The 22,312-nt window shown below is 40.1% G+C and overlaps 1 protein-coding gene across 1 annotated transcript in view; it reads left to right on the top strand.

Moving 5' to 3' along the window:
- Positions 1 to 1,491: 1,491 nt before the first annotated feature.
- Positions 1,492 to 22,312, top strand: part of ptchd4 (patched domain containing 4) — a gene marked incomplete at both ends in the record, with an annotated part of 191,243 nt that continues 170,422 nt past the window's right edge. Inside the window, one exon of the mRNA XM_079255046.1 lies at positions 1,492 to 2,091. Within this exon, the coding sequence (XP_079111172.1) occupies positions 1,492 to 2,091 (600 nt within the window). The remainder of the gene's footprint in view (positions 2,092 to 22,312) is intronic.

Below are 22,312 nucleotides of genomic sequence, written 5' to 3'. Positions count from 1 at the left end.
CTTTTTTTTTTCGCATATGGCCAGCCTGATGAAGTCCTTGATGAGGTTTTGAGCAGTTTTGAGGACCCTCCGAGGTACAACTTGGTACTTACAAGGTGGACCCATAGACTGTATATAAAGAGATGGATGTAGTCTCCGTGACGTCACCCGTAGGTTTCTGAAAAGCTGAATTGAAGCTCGGTGGGCGGTTCCTACTATCGCCATCTTGGCAGGGGCATGCGTGTCATCTCGCCCGGAAAATACAAATATGGGCAAAGAGGTGGAGCTGAGAGGGGGGCTGTGGATGGTGGATGATTGACATCGAGTGAACTCCGAGCTTTCTGTAGCCAAGAGCTAACCGAGCTAACCCGGAGATACCAGGAGCTAACCAGCTAACGGAGGGAAGCGGGCTAAAGCTAAGTCACCTTGTTAACCGGCTAAAAACTGCGGTTGTTCTACGTTCTTCTGACTTGAAGCGGGAGATCTGGTACCTGTCAATCAAAAGGACACGCCCTAAACATGCCGAATTTCAAGATTAAATTACTTTCAATCGGGCGAGTTAGAAAAAAAACTATTAAACCTAAAATGGATTTTTGAACCAGGCTTTAAACATGTTTATTTCTGCTGTGAAGTTGGTCTTTTTAACATGGGAGTCTATGGAGATTTGCTCTGTTTTGCAGCCCCTAGTGGATGAAGGGGGAACTGCAGTTTTATGCACTTCCGTTTTTCATATACAGTCTATGGGTGGACTCAATAAAAGTGGCTGCAAAGTGTGGTTCTCCTTGATGCAGATGGTTTTAACTGAGTATTTGTAGTTTTTTTGAATGAGTATGATCAGAAAAATAAAACAAATTGATCTTTGTCAGCATGCAGCACAGCACAGGTTTGGTCCCCCCCCCCCCCCCCCCCCTCAGGAAGCCTATACTGACTCATTCCCGCCAGTACTGGTGGTCGTCCAGCCACCTGCAGAACACTTTCTTTCTCATTTTGCAGCTCTCATGTTGCCTGTTGCCTCCCATGTTCCCCAAACAAGCAGACACCATCATTCCTCCTCCTCCACGCCCCCCCCCACCCACCCCACCTTCAATCCTACCACATGCTTCCAGCTGGATGCATGAATCAGGCGCTGGTGTGGGAGCTGTGCACCCAGACACGGGAGGCGCACACGCACACGCACCGCACCGCCGCGGCTCGTCGCTGCCACTGCAGCCGCTGCGGCGAAGCAGACTCGCGGCTCGCGCTCCACGCCTCGCAGGCGGGATGGCTTGAGATCAGACCCCACGGACACGTCCCCTTCGCCTCATGCACGATGCTTTCCTGACTGTCTGCACGTCTGCGTGTCTGTCCGCCCGTCTCGCCGCGAATTGCTGCAGTGCTGGCTTTCCAGGTGTTGTGTGTGTGTGTGTGTGTGTGTGTGTGTGTGTGTGTGTGTGAGTGTGTGAGAGCGTGCATGGTGGCGGTGTAATTCTCTTACGGATTGAGCTCAGCCGGCGGAACGGAGTCTGATGTCACATGTGCTTCATCGGAGGAGAGGGGGCATCTACAAGCGGGATTCTGTGGAGGATGCTGCGGCAAGTGATTCACAGAGGGCTCAAGGCTTCGTTCTACTGGCTGGGCTTATTTGTTAGCAGGCACCCCGTTTTCTTCCTCACCGTCCCCGCAGTCCTCACCATCATTTTCGGATCTACAGTTCTGAGTCGATTCAAGCCGGAGAGGGACCTGGAGGTGCTGGTGGCCCCGACTCACAGCCTGGCGAAGATCGAGCGGAGTCTGGCCAACAGCCTGTTTCCCATCGACCAGTCGAAGCACAAGCTGTACTCAGACCTGCACACCCCGGGCAGATATGGCAGGCTCATCCTGCTGGCCAAGTCTGGGGGGAACATCTTAGAGCTGGCAGACCAGGTCCTGCAGGTCCACAAGCAGGTGCTGGATGTGCGCGTCAATTACAAGGGATTCAATTACACGTTCGCGCACCTGTGCGTGTTGAGCCACAGAGACAAGCGCTGCCTGCTGGATGATATCATCACCATCTTCGAAGACATCAGACAAGCTGTGCTCTCCAACAGCACTTTCCATAAGGTGCCACTGAGCTATCCCAACACAACGTTAAAGGTGAGGTTTGTTTTTTTTTATTTTCTATTTTTTTCATTGCACATGCAAGTCGGAGCTAGGCCTCGTGCACGCGCAGTGCACCAGTCGGCATGTGGAGAGCTGTTGCCATAATTTCTGAATGAATGCAGTGGGGTTGCATTCACGCAGGGTGTGATGTGGGGCTGCAGGTTGCCACATATATATCAGCCGGCGAGGGAACCCTCTCCATAACACACACACACACACACACACACACACACACACACACACACACACACACAGAGAGAGCCGGCGTTTCAGTGTTCTGCCTCCCATGTTGCTGCAGGTGAATTGATTGGCTGCATATAGCTGGTCTGTTCCTCCACACACACACACACACACACACACACACACACACAGACACACACAGGGATATCCTGTGCTTTTTTTTTTTTTTTGATGCAGTGTCTCCCTCTTGCTTTCTCTTGGCTGCATTGTGACATGGTAAGAGTGTGTGTTCAGCTCCCAGGTATTCTGCCTGCTGCACATGTGCAGCTGCACGCAGGCAGCTGTAGAGGCTCACATTCAGGTCTCAAAACTAAGAAAGACCAGGTGCAGGTGTGACCTGCAGGGACATCAGCATCCTTATGGACTCCGTTTCAGATAAATGTTTGCATGTGTGAATCAGCTCTGTCAATCGGTAAAAAATCTTGATAAATCAAAGTTTTTGAACATGAACATGTGTGTGAAACAGATTTGTATCTGGAAGGAGGAATGAAAGTTCCTTCGCAGACATGAAAACTGCATGGAAGACTGAAGTTGCAGATTTTTCACCCTGTCTCCACACTTCTAAATGATTGGATGATGACAAATCAAAACGTCCAATCAGAAGGCAGCTTCCTGTCCTCCTGCACAGCTGCAGGTTCATAAATTGGAGTAGATTTTCATGATTAAGGCTCTCCTCTCACTGCTCGGCCATTTCTGCAGCATTGGGAGGCTCCTCGTGGCTCTCCAGAGCTCGTCTAGAAACAAGCAGCGCTTGTGGACGGCTGCTGGACCCTCAGGAAAGCGGTTAGGATGTAGAGGAGCGTTTCACCCTCGGTTGATGCCAAAGACATGATTCCATTCCTCACTGTGCTCTTCTTTCATTCCCCTGCTGTGACATCTTGATCCTCCAGCTCTGAAGCTTGTTGGGCAGCTTGTGTGGCTGTGTGAAGCTCAGACTTCCACGCTCACTTGAGCTGGCCTCTCCAGGACCCTTACCGCCCTTCAACAGCCAGCTCACACATTTGGCTTCTTAGCCTCCATGCCTACCTCTCCGTCTCCTCTGCAGAGGATGCAAGCAGGGCCGAGCTGCAGGAGCTGGAAGTTCAACACGATGCAGAGGGAAGAGAAAAAAGTGAACTGAAGAATGGGCTGTGGTACATCATAACCAGCTGCCACCCTGCAGGGCTCACAGCCATCCACAATCTGCCTTCTGATTGGACACTTTGACTTGTCAGCATCCAATCAGAGAGAGGTGTAAAGACGGAGACGGATGTCTGCATCTGCATCGTCGGATTGCTTCAGTTTTTCAACTTTGCATCAATCAACTGATAATTAAAACACTTTTTATTTACTTTACACATAAAATCTTTTTTACACTCCTACAAATTCTTCATGATGCTGAACTGAGTCCATAATTATTATTTTAGTTCATTTTATTTAAAAATAATTCAAGGAAAAATAAAATAAAGCCCAGTTATGGACTGGTGGCCTGTCCAGGTGTACCTGCTTTTCGCCCAATGACTGCTGGGACAGTCTCTTCTCCGCACACAGCCTTTACTTGAACCAAGCAGTTAAAAAATGGACATATGAAAAAATAATATAAAACAAATTAGCAGTTCAAATGAACAACTATTATCAAAGCTATTATTATTTACCTTATTTTTTAATAGTAGTATGCACTACCTTGTAGTTGTTGAACCAAATCACCTAATTAAATCTAGTTAATCAGCAAAAAAGTCTTTCTCACACACACGCACACACACACACACACACACACACACACACACACACACACATATATATATATATATATATATATATATATATATATATATATATATATGTATATGTATATATATATATATATATATATATATGTAATTTAAATGAATACATGGAATAAAATTTGAGAATATTGATTGAAAGTCTGAGTATATTTAGTGAAACATGAGTAAATGGAATAAATTTAAATCTTATAAAAATGCAGTTTAGAAAGTACTAAGTTAAAAAATGCAGATTTAGTGAATTATTTAGTATGATATTGATTTTATTCCACCTCAAAGTTGACCAAAAATGGCTCATGCAAGTGTAGGAAATATTCAGTCCAGCAGTACAAGTTTTGTAAACTCTTTATATAACTAAGAATAATTTAGCTTTTTTACAGGCATCTGTGAAGGACTTTTAAGGTGAATTCTTGGTAAATAACACTCTAAAAGTACTTCATAGTATTTTTGCAAGTAATATGTTAAGTACTAAGTGCAATAATAGATGTTTGGTGAAAATATTTTTTAAAATATAAATATACATATATATATATATATATATATATATATATATATATATATATATATATATATATATATATATGCACGCCCATGTATACGTATATACGTTGTATACATTTAATTGCATGGATTTGCATACATATATGTATTCTTTCTTTATAATTTGAACTGTGAGTCAGCAATATTATTTTATGGTGCAGCTTCTTCTTCTCCACCTGACACAAGCAGCACATATCCAGAGCATGACAAGCTGGGTCTCCTGAATGGTTGTAACTTCCACTGAGATGTCAGAGCAGTAGGAGCTCCAGTCTGGGTTGTCTTTGTGTCGGAGCAGACTGGTGCGGCCATCCATCATGCTGTGGCAGACTGGTCTCATATTCAGTCTCGGGAATAGTGGGAGTAGCGTGACATAACTCATCAGTCCTGATGCAGAAACAATATCAAAGCAGAAACCCGAAATGTAAAAATAAGGAACAGAAAACTGTCTGAAAGTTGTTTTATTTAATCATTTCTTCATGTTTATTTTGTATTGTACAGCGTCATCATCATCATCATCTCAAGGCATTCAGTTGAATTTAGTGTATTTGATTAAACAAATACCTACCTAGCTAAAGACACCTACAGACTGCATCAGATCTGGAGCTCTTTCATTCAATCCTCCATCCTGATTAGTGATGGTGGAAAAGTAAAACTTCCTCTTAACGGGAAGGAAAAACACCCAACGGACCACAACCAGGAAGGACAATAATGCACAGACGTTAAAACCATGTTTTGCAGCACAAAGCTGAAACACAGGGTTAAAAGTTGAGTTGTTTGCTCGACGTGTGTCTGTATGCATGATCGGTCTTTTACTGGGACTATTTTCTTCACATTAACTTAAAGCAGTGTCATTAGGAGAGTGGAAGTACAAACTGATGTGTTCTCATTTAACGTTGGGCTGCACACCCTGTCACCTGGAGACACAGCTGATCTTTAGAACGCTTTAGCTTCGCTGGCGTCTGGAAACATGTGCCGGGATAGTTTGAGGAGAGCAGGATTTCATGTTGCTGCTGGTTCTGTGGATCATAGAAAGAAATTCCATTGAAGATTCCTCACACTGTGATTAGGCCTGTTTAATAGGGCCGTGCACGCAGCGTGCACAGTGCCAGAAGTTGTGAGGCTGTTTTCTTTCTGCTTGGACATGAAATACTTGCTCCTGAAGGACTCTTCATCTGTGCACAAACTTTTAAAGCTAAAATGTTGGAATAAGTGTATTTATCCTGTGTAGATATTCTGTATTAGTCTCCATCTGTGTGCAGAACGTCCTCTGGTTCCAGATTTCCAGCTTCTACTATCTTATGTCACATTTTCAATTAAGAGACTGAAGTAGGAAATAATTATCTGATTGCTTGGTGATGACAGCAATCATTGGTTTGCAGTTTTAATCAGTCCCACTTTCTACTTTTATTCTTGGCATTTCTCTTGATTATTGTTGTTTTTTTTGTTTTATGTGGATCCCAATCATCCGTAACCAAACTGCAGCTACTCTGGGCCTGACACATAATATCTAGGGTTATCTAGTCTTGTGTTTGTGTAAAAGCCAACTTCAGATGAGGTTAGAATAATTTTTTATATTGTAAATAAAAACAGGACGTGATGATGAGCAAATATCAGATACCAAGTTTTGAAGATTAATACAAAAAAAAAAAAAAAAGGTTGCCACCTGGATTTAACCACAAGTTTCAGCTGCAACCAGTTATATCACCCCAAATGATGCAATAGTTTCCAGACAACTGCTTACAAATGGTTTAATAATCTATAGTCACAGAAATACAAGTAGGAAATATGACGACATATTGATTTAATCATAAAAATGTGTACAAATTCTTTCAAAATCCAGTGTGCTAATGTACATATTAAATAGATTTCTTTGTATTTCTTTCACTCTGAGGCAGCGGTCTCCACCTCTGGTCCTTGTGATCCACCATCCTGCAGGTTTTAGTGTTTCCCTGCTGCAACACATCTGACCCAAATCACTGTCCCATTAACAGGGAGGTGCAGAAGATGAAAACAAATCACTGCAAAATCTTTTAATTTCAATCAAATTCTGCTTCAAGAAGGAGGAACGTAGAACAACCGCGGTTTTTAGACGGTTAACAACGTGATTTGGCTTTTGCCCGCTTACCTCCGTTAGCTGGTTAGCTCCTGTTAGCTCAGTTAGCTCTTAGCTACAGGCAGGTTGGAGTTTGATAGTTGTCAATCATCCACCTCAACACTCCCACCCCCCCTCAGCTCCACCTCTTTGCCCAGCTTTGTATTTTCCAAGCATGACGCCCAAGTAGCTTCAGTACCAAGTAGCTCCGCCCATCTTTTATATACGGTGAATGGCTTTGATGCATTTATAAATTCTGCTTGCATACTTATTGGGTTTGCCAAACATTTTGGACCCCATTTCACGGCTTTTCCATCACATGTAACACCTTCTTTTCTGAGTTTTGTCATTAGATAATTACAAAGCTTTGTTCCCATATGGATGACAGCTATATACATCTAATTTTTATGGTTCTTCTCAGATGTGCAGGTTGGCGGTACGATCGGACCAGTCCGTCGCCGTACTGTCAGAGAGGAAGACTTTAGAACTGAACACTGATCATCCCTCTTGTCTTTAGCTTGGAGGACGGAGCATCCAGAAAATCCAAAAAGAATTGGAAATCTTCCGATAATAAAACCAGAGAAGAGTTGATCACTTTGTCCAGAACAGCTGGCGGCATTGATCATGTTCATGGAGTGCTTCTTATCTCCATGGTCCAACTTTCATGTTTAAATCCTGTCTGGTGTTGTGGCAGAGACTCTTCCTCTTTAAGGTGCTCTTGTGTTTATGGTTCATGGTTTTCATCTGTGGCCAGTTAAACTGAGTCATTTCTGTTTCGCACCACTTACTTTTTCAGCCACATTTTGTTATTTTTCCTGATCCCAACCCAGGACGAGTTACTGCTCTTAAATTCCAGATTAATGTCCCAACTCTACAACAGTTCAACAGATCTAGTTTTTGGTGCTTTTTAGATTTTTGATCTTGTCTGAGTGAAATGTTGGCTGATGAGCTTTAGAAACATTTCTTTTTGTTTCCATTTGACTTTATTGGAAATGAGGCTGTGTGTATACACTGACTTGCATCTCTGTACACGTTGGTACAGATACTTTTACAGGAGGAGCTTCTCGCCATCATGAGGCAAAGGTTGTTGCCGTCTCCTTCCTCCCCAGCTCTCCTGACACCAGCGCAGTAACTCTGTGCTTTCCATGTTCCTGAATCCTCCTCCTCGCCGCCTGCCTGTCTGACAAGCTGTCTACATTCATTCATTTGCCTGACTTCTTACGCCTTATCCTGCTCTTTTATGTCACGGCTGGGATTTAATTCTGGGCTTGTTATAGACGCATAGTCTTTGAATGAAAAAAAGGGAAAAAATCCTACTTTTTTGCTGAGTTCAACTTTATCTCTGCTCCTGGGAGAAACTGCTTATAATATATACTGTTATTATACACAGTTCAATGTATATTTAGACGTGTGATCTTTGGAATCATGTTGGTAAGTAAAATATAGATTAAATAATGTATAATGCAGCAAACAGGTCAGTGGCAGGAAAAGTTAAGGAAATAGAGGAATATATTGTATATGGATCGCTCAGCAAACACACCTAGGACCAGATTTACTAGGCTGGGCTGATTTACGTGAAGTCACAATCACAAGAAAACAACCAAAAAGAAGCTTTTAGTGACAGATACTTTATCTCTCACAACAAGCAGTGCATGAAATTCAGGGAATTTAATAATCAAAGTTATTAAATGATATAATTTAATTTAAACTGTGGTGTTGTGTAAGCTGATAAAAATTCAAAATTATGTTTGTGATACTCGTTTGTCCAAATTACAGAATTGTACCTCTGATAAAAGCCCATCTTACACAGTCATTATCTTCCAGACATTTTCTGCAGAACTTTAGACTTGCACCAGAAAAAGCTGAAGTGTGTTCAGGTGACCAGTGAAATGATGGGTCACCTGTCAGGAGGTTAGTGCCTGATCTGATGAGTAAAATCCTCAGACGTTTAGTTACGACCCCAGTGGTGTCTAGGGGAAAAAGGGGGTTGCAACACAGAAGAAGAGTGGCAGCTAAAAGTTCCAATAAAAGGTGGGATTTTATTTACAAGGATTTAAACCAAGGAAACTAAAGGGGTACAACTTAAAACATCCAGTAACAGGAGCAAAATCCACTATTTAACAAAACTCCAAAAGCTAAACCAAAATTCTGTAATGACAAAACTCAGACAAAGACAGCAAACAACAAAAGAAAAGCCAAAAACCTACCTCAGCAAATCTGCTACTCTCTGGCCGTCGACGCCAAGCCGGAGGTGGCATTGGTGCTCATTGTCCTTAAATAGGCAGGTGTCATCATCTGTTGCCAATGTGGAAGGAGCCTGCACCGATGTCCACCAATCCCGAGCCAAAGTGGTACAGGTGGAACCGAGGGATGGCAGCCTGTGGACTCCGGAGTCTCTCCATTTTCAGGAAGTCCTGCAGACCAGCTGACTCAGGGCCATAACACGTTTCCTCTCATTTAGTCATGAATACATGTGAGGTTAATAAATGACGAAGAAAAGTTTTAAAAAAAATCTAAACTGCATTAAAACACACGTCTGTAAATATTAAGTCATTTCAATCTTTATTTAATCAGTACAGACCCAAATAAATGACTCCTTCTGGTAAAGACATTGACGTAATGGGAGCATGTCTTTTCAGCGTACCTGTGTGCACGTCTGCATCAGCTGTACCGTCCCGCTATCCGCTCTCCCATGAGGTACACCGATATGTACACCATACCGTCACATTACTGATGTCCGCATTGTTTGTTCGGGACAACCTGGAATGTTTTCTCTTTGACATTTACGCTGTGAAGAGGTAGAATTAAGATCCTCCGCCAAGTCAGATGAGGCGTTCACTTGCAAACTGAGGAATAGGAAATCCAGTTCATTTTACAATCTCAATTCTGGATTAAGTTTTATAAAGGAAAGGAGGCGTTGAACTATTTTCAGTTCCAAGGACGTTGATGCAGGATGAAAAGAAAGGAAAGAAATAAATAAGTGTTACATGTCAGAACAGTCATACGTGCACATTACACGTGTGCACAGCTGTTTATCACAGCTGCATTACAAACCCCTTCTACTGCAAGTTTTTAAATGGTTAATTGTATTTATCATATAGTTGTGTCTGTCTGTGTGTGTGTGTGTGTGTGTGTGTCTAAAGAAAGGCTCTGTTGATTCGTCACGTACATGCTGGAGCTGCTGTTGCCCAGCAACATTACAAGACTGAGAAACTGAACTTTACAACTTTAGTCCAGCCTGAGGCATGCATGTCAGCTGCATGTTGCTTTGCAGCGTTGCATCACACTCCCACAGCTGGATGTGCACACACACTGTCCATTTTGGATACAAACCATGTTTTATTCATCAAAGCAACACAGGAAGACATTATCAGAAAAAGCCTTTAAATAGAGAGAGAAGTTGCATTGAAAGACACGAGACAACATCAGACTGACTTTTACTGGCTGGAGGGTTCTCCGAGAAGAACAGATGGCACATTTTGCAGTTGCCACATAGTAACAGATTATAAGGCACTGTATGCATCTAATAGGACTGGGCGATAATCAGATTTTTATCTCAACTACGATCTGGGTTTTCAACGATTATAAAAAATAAAAGGGTGTGATTATTTTTCTCTCTGCAGTTTCCTCTCCTGCTGTCTTCAGCTGCTAATCGAGCGTCTCTGGCGTTGCAGCGCTGTGCTGTAAACTCCTCCCACAGCCGCTTTGCTTTCATTCAGACACTGTTGCCAACTTGGAGACTTTCTTGCTAAATCTGGAGACTTTTTTTGTTAAAAGCGACAAATCTAGCAGCTTTTACTGGAGTTATGAGAGACTTTTCTGGTGTTTTGGCGACTGACTTGAAGGCACACATTGTTCTGCAGTTACTGTAAGGAAGGAGCAGCGGGAGCCTCTCCCGTCCTAAAGCACTCCCAGGCGGCCAGTCTCAGTCGGCTCCGGCTGCAGGTCAATGTAGAATAACTGCAGTAGGTTGTGGAAGTTCACCTAAACATAGTTTATACCATTGTCAGTGACAACTGGCTGCATTATTTTCCTATACATAGTTCGGTGAGTTAAACACTGTAATATCCCTCCGTTACGGGGTGTTACCATAGCAACGCGTTAACCAGCTGGTTCAGATCAGCCGTCTTTTAACAGGTGAATGAGAGAAACGCGCTGCAGCCTGACAGCGGTTGTTTGGTATAAAACGTACATCCAGGCCGACGTAAAATAGTTCCTATATAAGCGGTAAAAGCAGATTAAACAACTCGGAACCGTGCATTAGACGGTTATAATGTCCGATGCCAAGTCGAGAACACCACGGCGTGCAGCGTTGTTTAATCCTTACTTATATTTATCTATTCAGTTTACATCAGTATTCACACTTTGTCAAGACAAAGCTTCATGTTATTTGTTTGTTTTCTAAAATATGTTGAATCCTAAAGACATTAGTTAAGTCACAGTTTCATGTTAAAAAAAAATTCATGTTGTTAAAGATAAAACAATAACTGTGTTCAGTAATCTAGATCTCAATTTCAGTCAAAATAATGGTGATTATAATTTTTGCCATAATTGAGCAGCCCTAGCATCTAATCGTATGCGTGTCTTTAAAAAAGTTTCAGTTGATGTCTTTTTCATGCAGATAACAAACATTATTGTAACGTTTTCCAGCAAAGAACAAAGTAATTTGCTCCCAATACATAAAATTATCTGCAGTACTTAAAGCTGTATGTAGCTTTTTAGATTTGAACATTTCCTACATGTCTAAATGATCTCACCTCCTCTTTCGCTGCCAGCATCCTCCTCTACCTCGGCTTCGTTCTTCATGCTCTCCAACCACCACATTTTTATTTTTTAAACTTGCCTTTAAATTTTTATCTTCTTTTGGCTTCATTTTGTTCAGGAAGTAGCTCATAAATGGAACCATGTACGCGAAAGTAAAGATGTTTCCAGTGGGTTTATGATGGACGGCATCATCCATCGCTTTTAATTGTACCTTTTGCTTCGATGAACATAATGTGTGAATATAATGCAGGACATTATAGCGAATGGTGAAAATGGTTTCTCTATCAAATGAAGCCATTGGGGTTTTGAGTTGCCGGCTTCATAGCAACGTGACAGGAAGGTCAAACGTTTGTTTTATTTAGTCAATATTAAACCAAACGGTAGAGTGGCAGCAGGAGAACAGATGATACACTGATTTGATGGTGTTGGAGGATGACTTGGGTATGTGTGTGTGTGGGTGCAATATATGACTTATCCTGCAGTGAGTTTAAGTCCTCTCACATCTCCTATGTCAGTGTTTTTCAACCAAGCCAAGGCACGCCACAAACCAAAATGTTTGTTTTGTTTTTAAGTCCATATTATTCATATAAAGTCCATCTCGTCTAAGCCTCTTCAATAGAAATCAGATGAACACAAAGAAGAAGAACTTTTATTGTCTTTCACTGGGACCTGTTTAGATGAACACAGAGCTGCTTTTTAGACCAGTTGGGTGAAATTTGGTACTAGCGCGCCACGGCACAGTGGTTGAAAAACACTGTCCTATGTGAAACACTGACACACACTCTCTGTGTCTTAAGCTTGTTCCGTCCTCCACGAGAAGCCAGAACTTTTTTCTTGTTCTTGAGGCTCCGAGAAGAAAATGACGTCATTTTGTTCTCGCGGACATGTTTGAGGACAGTTCTCGACACATCGGGCTGGCAGAACTTTTTTCTTGCGGGGCTCCGAGAAGTATCGTGTGATTGGTCGGACATGTGAGGTGGGCGTGGTCAACACGGAGAAAGCAGGAAGTGGAGTTGCTGCTTCTGCGTTTTTACTGTTGCAGGTAAAACGGATCGTTTTAATAAAACAGCTGATAGAGGTGGTGAGAAAGTAGGAACATTTTTACACGTAGCATTAAAACACTCGGACCCTGCCACGTGCACGACCCGCCCTGCTGCGGACGAAGTTGCTGGTTAAATATGAAACTAGAAAAGCACTCGGAGAGTGGAAACCTCCGCCAGGCACAATGTTAAAGAACCCTTTTAAAAAATTCTTGGATCCAAACGGTGATCCGGATCACCACCAGAATTTAATCGGTTTTTATTTTTACATTTGCAACAACTCTTGAAATATTTGTAAAAATCCATCCCTAACCTTTTAAGTTATCTTGAACACAAAGACGGCGGTAAAAAAAAAAAACCTGGGGGAGGAAACAATCGGGTTCATGGCACATAAAGCAGACATCGCCCCCCGCAGTGACCCCTCCCTGCTGCAGACCTGCTTCTCCTGGACGATGGATGGACCTAACGAACAAGAAGTTTTTTCATGATCTTGCAGCCTCGAGAACCAGAACTCAGTTCTGGTTCTCGTGGAGGATGGAACAAGCTTTATTGGAGGTTTACATTCTGATGTTATTTGGACGATAGTCTTGGGCTTTTAGAAATCTTTGTTGCTTTCTTGATTCTTCTGTTTTTCTCACATTTGTTTGGTTCAACATACATCTCCAGTCATAAAACAAGACTGAAACTGGCTTCATGATGCCCTATAAGCATAGATGTATAGTAACAACGTAGAACTACTTCACTACTGTACTTAAGTAAGAAAATGGGGTATCTCTACTTTGTTGAAGTATTACTTTTTATTCTCCTACATTGATTTTTACTCCACAACACATTTTGGATCACTGTGACACTTTTACTCTGATACGTTTTTATTATCCTGTGTCGTTATTCGTTACAACAAACAAAGAAAAAAAAAACACAAGGATACTTTGTTTAAATCCATTATACTAATTACTTTAGTTTTCACAGAAGAACTAGCTTATAAGTGGCCAACTTGCCTTAGTTGCCATAAGTTATGGATGAAGAGAGACGTCTTCACATAAAATAAAAACATTTAAAGTATACTTACTGGTTTAAGAAGGGAAAAAACTGTGGAGGGGAATGAACACACTTAATGTGTGTATTTTTCATGCATGTTCCTGCTCATGTATTACTGCTGCTCCAGCAAAAGGATTTTTGAGTGTCTGGCTAAACAACACTCTGGAGTACTTTTACTTTCAGTACTTCAGTAAAAATTTTAAAATACACGACGAGCAAAACTTCAGACAAAAACTGATGAATACTTCAGTACTTCTACTTAAGTGGGACACTTCAACAACACTTCAGCTTCTATTTAGGTTCATAGAGTACTTGTACTTTTACTTGAGTCTTTATGTCTAGGACTTTATACATGTCTGCCTGTGAGTGTTTTCTATTTTCCACATCCATCTTAGATTTTTGGCAACTTTCAGCAAATTGTGCTCAAGCTTTTTCCATTTTTTTTTCTGATGGTTTCATTTCTTCCTCCTTGTTGAAATCTGCTGGTTTTACTGGCGACAAATCGTCTCCAGTTTGATTCAACATGAGTTGAACACTGTGATATTTAAACCTCCCAACATATCACCAGCAGGTGATGACAACTCAGTCTCACTAGAACAAGATTTTCTTTTCTTTTCAACCCAACTGCGAGATAAAAGCCATTTAACTGTAGACGGAGACCATTTTGGTTTCATTTCAGATCTTCAGGAAATGTCTGCGTCCATCAATGATCACTTTGAAATATGAAGTTTGCTTTTAAATTTAGAATCAGATTTCTGGTGGGCATGTAAACGTTTTAATGAAAGAATGTACAAATGATGAATTTCCCATTTTAAACTGGGTTAGCTGTGATAATGCATGATGATGGAGGCATAGCGTGGTTCTCCACGGTTGTCCCAAAAGTTTCTGAATCCTTGTAATCACCAGAGAAATTCCATCGTAGACGTCGTGTCAGGACTGTTTAATCAGGGTGTAAATCACAAGGTTAATCATGATGTGATAAATCGATTCAGTGGAAAACAACCCAAAGGATCCAGCGATGGATCTATGATGAGATCACATGCTGAGTCAATGTTCCCAAAAAGCTAAAAATATCAAAATGATCAGTAAGACTCAATATAAATTGATTTCATTAATTACCAGCTTTGGTATTAACTATTTTCATTTAATTATGTTTTACTCACATGATTATATTTGCTCCAACAAGCAACATTTTGTAAGTTAAAAGGATGTTAGTGGATAGCTAAATGAAATAAAAGACAGAAACATTAACATGTCAAACTCAAGCTTTATGAATGTCTAGAAATACTTTTAATTGCATTTCAAGTCCAAACAGTAGAACAGAAACAGAAAAGCTTCCTGCACCGTGGAGCTGCTTATAAAGCTTCCCGTGTGCTCTTTAGGATGGGGGCGGGGCTTAAACTGCACTTGGGCGGCTAATTAGATGTGTAAACGATTTACGCTTTCACATCGGTCTGTCAGACGGGCGGTGGGGATGGTGAAGGAGTGGACCCAAACGCAGAGACGAGGGAACAGGGATGCAGGTTCAAGACCAGTTTATTTTCCACAGGAGGAACCCAGGGGACTAGCAACAACCAAACAAACGAAATGATCCAGCAACCAAGGACTGAAACTGAGGGGTATAAATATACTGGGGAACCAAACAAGAAACAGGTGTACAGAATGAACTAAAACAAGACCAGGTGAACTTAATGAACAGGAAATCAATAAAGTTAAACAACAAACAAGAGAACCAAACAGGAAAAACTACAAAATAAAACAGGAAACCAGAAACCAAGGCACAACACAAACCACATCATGACACAGTCACAATAAGTCTTCTAATATGGCAGAATTTATCTTCCTTTTTGTTTTTTAAACAGAGTTGCTAAAGTTGTTTGAAAACTTGTTAAATAAAGCACCAACATTTTTAGCCAAGCACTGACGTGTGCATTAGTGTAGTTAAGTGTTCCAGGTTATCGTGCACGTTGTGTGCAACACAAACTCCAATTGCAATTTTTTTTTTTAAAAGAGTAAATATTTCTGTAATTTATTGAAGCTAACATGTGAAAGTCCACCTCTGATCAAAATATATTTTATGCTTTACCTCAATCAGATATTTAGGCAAAAAAATATATTTTAGAGTCTCAAACCAAATACATATAAATATATAAAACGTAAAATATATAATAAAATATATAAATAATATATATAAATATAATAATATACAACCTATATTTATAATAAAATAATATAATAATAATAATAAATGAATAAAAAAATAAGAGTAAAATAATATATAAATAAAATATATAATATATATATATTATAAAAAGCTTAATCACATACTGCAATCTAATAGTTACACAGCACTCAGAACTCAGTTCTGGTTCTCGTGGAGGATGGAACAAGCTTTATTGGAGGTTTACATTCTGATGTTATTTGGACGATAGTCTTGGGCTTTTAGAAATCTTTGTTGCTTTCTTGATTCTTCTGTTTTTCTCACATTTGTTTGGTTCAACATACATCTCCAGTCATAAAACAAGACTGAAACTGGCTTCATGATGCCCTATAAGCATAGATGTATAGTAACAACGTAGAACTACTTCACTACTGTACTTAAGTAAGAAAATGGGGTATCTCTACTTTGTTGAAGTATTACTTTTTATTCTCCTACATTGATTTTTACTCCACAACACATTTTGGATCACTGTGACACTTTTACTCTGATACGTTTTTATTATCCTGTGTCGTTATTCGTTACAACAAACAAAGAAAAAAAAAACACAAGGATACTTTGTTTAAATCCATTATACTAATTACTTTAGTTTTCACAGAAGAACTAGCTTATAAGTGGCCAACTTGCCTTAGTTGCCATAAGTTATGGATGAAGAGAGACGTCTTCACATAAAATAAAAACATTTAAAGTATACTTACTGGTTTAAGAAGGGAAAAAACTGTGGAGGGGAATGAACACACTTAATGTGTGTATTTTTCATGCATGTTCCTGCTCATGTATTACTGCTGCTCCAGCAAAAGGATTTTTGAGTGTCTGGCTAAACAACACTCTGGAGTACTTTTACTTTCAGTGCTTCAGTAAAAATTTTAAAATACACGACGAGCAAAACTTCAGACAAAAACTGATGAATACTTCAGTACTTCTACTTAAGTGGGACACTTCAACAACACTTCAGCTTCTATTTAGGTTCATAGAGTACTTGTACTTTTACTTGAGTCTTTATGTCTAGGACTTTATACATGTCTGCCTGTGAGTGTTTTCTATTTTCCACATCCATCTTAGATTTTTGGCAACTTTCAGCAAATTGTGCTCAAGCTTTTTCCATTTTTTTTTCTGATGGTTTCATTTCTTCCTCCTTGTTGAAATCTGCTGGTTTTACTGGCGACAAATCGTCTCCAGTTTGATTCAACATGAGTTGAACACTGTGATATTTAAACCTCCCAACATATCACCAGCAGGTGATGACAACTCAGTCTCACTAGAACAAGATTTTCTTTTCTTTTCAACCCAACTGCGAGATAAAAGCCATTTAACTGTAGACGGAGACCATTTTGGTTTCATTTCAGATCTTCAGGAAATGTCTGCGTCCATCAATGATCACTTTGAAATATGAAGTTTGCTTTTAAATTTAGAATCAGATTTCTGGTGGGCATGTAAACGTTTTAATGAAAGAATGTACAAATGATGAATTTCCCATTTTAAACTGGGTTAGCTGTGATAATGCATGATGATGGAGGCATAGCGTGGTTCTCCACGGTTGTCCCAAAAGTTTCTGAATCCTTGTAATCACCAGAGAAATTCCATCGTAGACGTCGTGTCAGGACTGTTTAATCAGGGTGTAAATCACAAGGTTAATCATGATGTGATAAATCGATTCAGTGGAAAACAACCCAAAGGATCCAGCGATGGATCTATGATGAGATCACATGCTGAGTCAATGTTCCCAAAAAGCTAAAAATATCAAAATGATCAGTAAGACTCAATATAAATTGATTTCATTAATTACCAGCTTTGGTATTAACTATTTTCATTTAATTATGTTTTACTCACATGATTATATTTGCTCCAACAAGCAACATTTTGTAAGTTAAAAGGATGTTAGTGGATAGCTAAATGAAATAAAAGACAGAAACATTAACATGTCAAACTCAAGCTTTATGAATGTCTAGAAATACTTTTAATTGCATTTCAAGTCCAAACAGTAGAACAGAAACAGAAAAGCTTCCTGCACCGTGGAGCTGCTTATAAAGCTTCCCGTGTGCTCTTTAGGATGGGGGCGGGGCTTAAACTGCACTTGGGCGGCTAATTAGATGTGTAAACGATTTACGCTTTCACATCGGTCTGTCAGACGGGCGGTGGGGATGGTGAAGGAGTGGACCCAAACGCAGAGACGAGGGAACAGGGATGCAGGTTCAAGACCAGTTTATTTTCCACAGGAGGAACCCAGGGGACTAGCAACAACCAAACAAACGAAATGATCCAGCAACCAAGGACTGAAACTGAGGGGTATAAATATACTGGGGAACCAAACAAGAAACAGGTGTACAGAATGAACTAAAACAAGACCAGGTGAACTTAATGAACAGGAAATCAATAAAGTTAAACAACAAACAAGAGAACCAAACAGGAAAAACTACAAAATAAAACAGGAAACCAGAAACCAAGGCACAACACAAACCACATCATGACACAGTCACAATAAGTCTTCTAATATGGCAGAATTTATCTTCCTTTTTGTTTTTTAAACAGAGTTGCTAAAGTTGTTTGAAAACTTGTTAAATAAAGCACCAACATTTTTAGCCAAGCACTGACGTGTGCATTAGTGTAGTTAAGTGTTCCAGGTTATCGTGCACGTTGTGTGCAACACAAACTCCAATTGCAATTTTTTTTTTTAAAAGAGTAAATATTTCTGTAATTTATTGAAGCTAACATGTGAAAGTCCACCTCTGATCAAAATATTTTTTATGCTTTACCTCAATCAGATATTTAGGCAAAAAAATATATTTTAGAGTCTCAAACCAAATACATATAAATATATAAAACGTAAAATATATAATAAAATATATAAATAATATATATAAATATAATAATATACAACCTATATTTATAATAAAATAATATAATAATAATAATAAATGAATAAAAAAATAAGAGTAAAATAATATATAAATAAAATATATAATATATATATATTATAAAAAGCTTAATCACATACTGCAATCTAATAGTTACACAGCACACCTCTGAATCGCCGTTTCCAACTAAAATCAGGCATTTTGGTTTAAACAACAAAGAAAAGAGGAAACTAGTCCACATTTTCTCACAGATTATTAAAGTTTCCATGTTTAACTTTTCTCATTTTGCAGACGTTACAGGTTAACTGATCATTTTATCAATGTATTGATGTAGATCCAGGTATTCTGAAACCCCATCTTTTTTTAAAAAAATGTATTTTTGTTTATTTCATGCGGTGCCCCATACCGCCACCTACTTTGACATCTCACACTCTTACTAGTGTCTCACACACACTAAAACTATTTAATTTTCCCTTTCTGTCTGTTGCCACAAACAGCAGCAGAATCAGAACTAAAGAGGTATTTCTGCAGATAGAGAAATTTTGCCCTGATTATGTCTCATTAATCACTGTACCAGAGCTATGAAGACTTGTGTTTCAGCTGGCATCGTTTTGTTGGCTCACAGCGCTGCACAAACATTCCCACACAAGTGTGCTGTGACTGCTGGGACTCGTCTGAAATGCTTTACTGAAGTTGGAAATCAGATGTAGACTAATTTGAGCTTTGAACAATTATGCATTTGAAAGTGGAGCTAAAAGCTTTCTGTCTATATGTACTCAGCAATTACATCAACTTTATTTTGCAACTGGAAAAATGGAAGAAGAGCACACACCCCAGTATGCAGATGAAGGAGAAAAAGTACTGTATTGATTTGCTTATTCGGCTCACATCACAGATAAAACTAGACTGTGTTTGTGTGCTTTGGAACAGAAGGTTCACAGGATAAATGCAACACCTCTAAATGCTGCACAGGTTATGTTCATTCCTGTTAGTGAAATCATACAAACCAGCTCAGACAGATTTTCATACACATCATGACCACATCTTTCATGTAGCTGCTTTCCTGGATGGAAGATCTTTAAGAGTCTCTTCTGCTTGAAGCACATACAATGTGTCTTTATTATTATTATGGTTTTATTATATTATTATAGTAGAAACATTGGTACATTGTCTGAAAAAATTTGTTTTATAAATGAAAATATAGCCAACATAAGGCAGGTACAGATGTGGAAACAAACACTAAATCTAACTAACTGGGACGAGAATTTGGATTTTCACTTGAAGATCCAACCATATTGTCTACATGACTTTACGCCCCAGTGGGTTGGCATATGGTGGACAAGCCAAGCAACATCTAAAACAATGGATATCAGACCGTAAAACAGCATAGACACAGGTAATATGGATTATGCTATTATTAAACAAGATGATGACGCACACCACAATTCACCTCGGTTCATGAAGGGATGGACATGGTCAGCAGCAATACCCAGGCAGGCTGTGGTGTTAAGCCATGCTACTTCGAGCCCATGGTGGGCCAAGGAAACATCCACCAAATCATCACACCAGCTGCAGCCGGAAGCGTTGATCCTGACGGCAGGATGGATCCATGTTGTCATGATGTTTCCAGCAGATTCTGATCCTACCATGTGAATGTGGAGCTGAACTGGAGACTCATCAGACCAGCAACGTTTCTCCATCTTCTATTGTCCAGTTCTGGTGAGTCTGTGTGAATTGTAGCCTCAGTTTCCTGTTCTTACTGACAGGAGGGAACCCGCTGTGGTCTTCTGCTGCTGGAGACCATCTGCTTCCAGGCTGGACGTGTTGTGTGTTCAGACATGATGTTCTGAATATCTTGGCTGGAACCAGTGCTTATTTCAGTTAAACTGCTGTAAACTGGATATTTTATTTTGTGTGAGTTGTGAGACATTTAAATCCCCTTTCTTCCTCATTCTGATGCTCAGTCTGATTCTTAAAGGGGTGCTATTATGGTATTTGGAGTTTTCTGAGCTTTCTACAGTGTTACAGTGTTGAATCCTCATCAGACATGTGAACGGCACCGTTTTTTATCACCTAAACGCATGTTTGAGTTTGAGTTCCAGCACTCTCTCCGTTCGGTTTCCATGGCGACGAAAAACGCGTCGTTTTAGAGAGTTTTTTCTACGTGGAAATCCTTGTGACGTCCCGGGGGATAAGGTTCGGTGATTGGTTACCTTCTACTGGTTAACAAGGGCATGTACAAATACATCAGGCGGGTGGAAAACGTCGGATAAAGTTATTTCCAACGATGGCTGGTGAGTTTACCAAAGAGAGACATCCTGCTGCATTCCTTGCTGTGGGTTGCTGTTTTCCACTTCGTTTTCAGGCTCTGATTCAGGTTCCAACATGTAGGGCTGTATGCTATGTGTTGACATTGTGTTTTGTTTTTTTCTTGAGTTCATATGAGCCTAATCCTTCTGTTTATGAGACGTTACAATGACGGCGAAAGCAGGTGCGGTGCGCGCTCCCGATGTAGTGCAGCGGCGGGAGGCGGGGCTTAATGCGGAAGAGTCTCAATCCACTCGTTTTGCCCGCAGGCTGATCTGACAGCCTACGGAGAGGGTCGGTCTGAAATAAATAAAGCCACTTGTGACAATAACTCGATCAATCCCAGCCCTTCTGGGCACAGAAATAAAAATAAATTAGCCTGAAATGCACATAATAGTTCCACTTTAAGCAAGTCGTCTTCACCACGTCTACATGACCAAATGCCACGTGATTAGCTGGTTAAACATTTGCATTGAGAACCAACTGAATCACCTGGTAAAGTGACCAATCAAGCGCATGAGGGAAAAACTCTGTTTATTTTTGCTTGTTTGTTTTTTACAACACTGGAATACACCATGTTGTGATTTAACAGTTTCAAAGCACAACACAATAAATGCAAATTTCAGGCCTACAATAATGTGGATGTGTGGTGCAGCAGAGCTCTGTAGAGTGCAAATAGACAAAACAGGGTCTTACACAACTCTTTTTTTTTTTTTTTAAATAGCTTCATAATAATGTTTAGGTTGACAGAAGCCTTCCTTGCTTTCATTCCAGTGTGAAGCATTTGACTTATCAAAATGCACTACATCGATATGCTTCCTACTTCATGTGGAATGGCTGTATAACAGATCCCAGAGGAGTCAGAAATAGAGACATTTGCAGTATTGTCTGGTGTCAGTTTGGGATAAACAGTGTGTTGCAGTAGACCGTGATTCTTTCAGAATAGAGACGGGTGATATTTCTGGGAAGCTTTGAAAGATAGATTTGCTTGTGGAGACCAGTTTGGTTACTTATATCAAACTATTTAAATCTCCACTGACGAGAGGCTCCGTAAGCAGAGGCAATAAGTATGCTTTCAGACAAGTGCTCTTCACCTTTATCTGGCTGCTGCAATGTGATAATCATACCATTATGGCAAAGAGTAATCCTTTGAAGCATCTCTGTGGGTGAATCTTAATAGGTTTTTTTCTTATTATTTAAGTTTGCACCAGACCATGTACTTTATTGGTTAGATTCAGTACTTAGAACACTTGGAAGCAAAGAGGAAGTTTAGGAAACCTTTGCTGAACTTCTGTCTGTGAGTTTGAGCTGCTCCTTGTTTGCTGGTGTCCAATGAAATGTTGTTAAAGTTGAACTTT

This window comes from Telmatherina bonti (assembly GCF_933228915.1).
Source record: "Telmatherina bonti genome assembly, chromosome: 16".
In the NCBI taxonomy this organism is placed as follows: domain Eukaryota; kingdom Metazoa; phylum Chordata; class Actinopteri; order Atheriniformes; family Telmatherinidae; genus Telmatherina; species Telmatherina bonti.
This window is presented reverse-complemented; position numbering and strand designations above follow the sequence as displayed.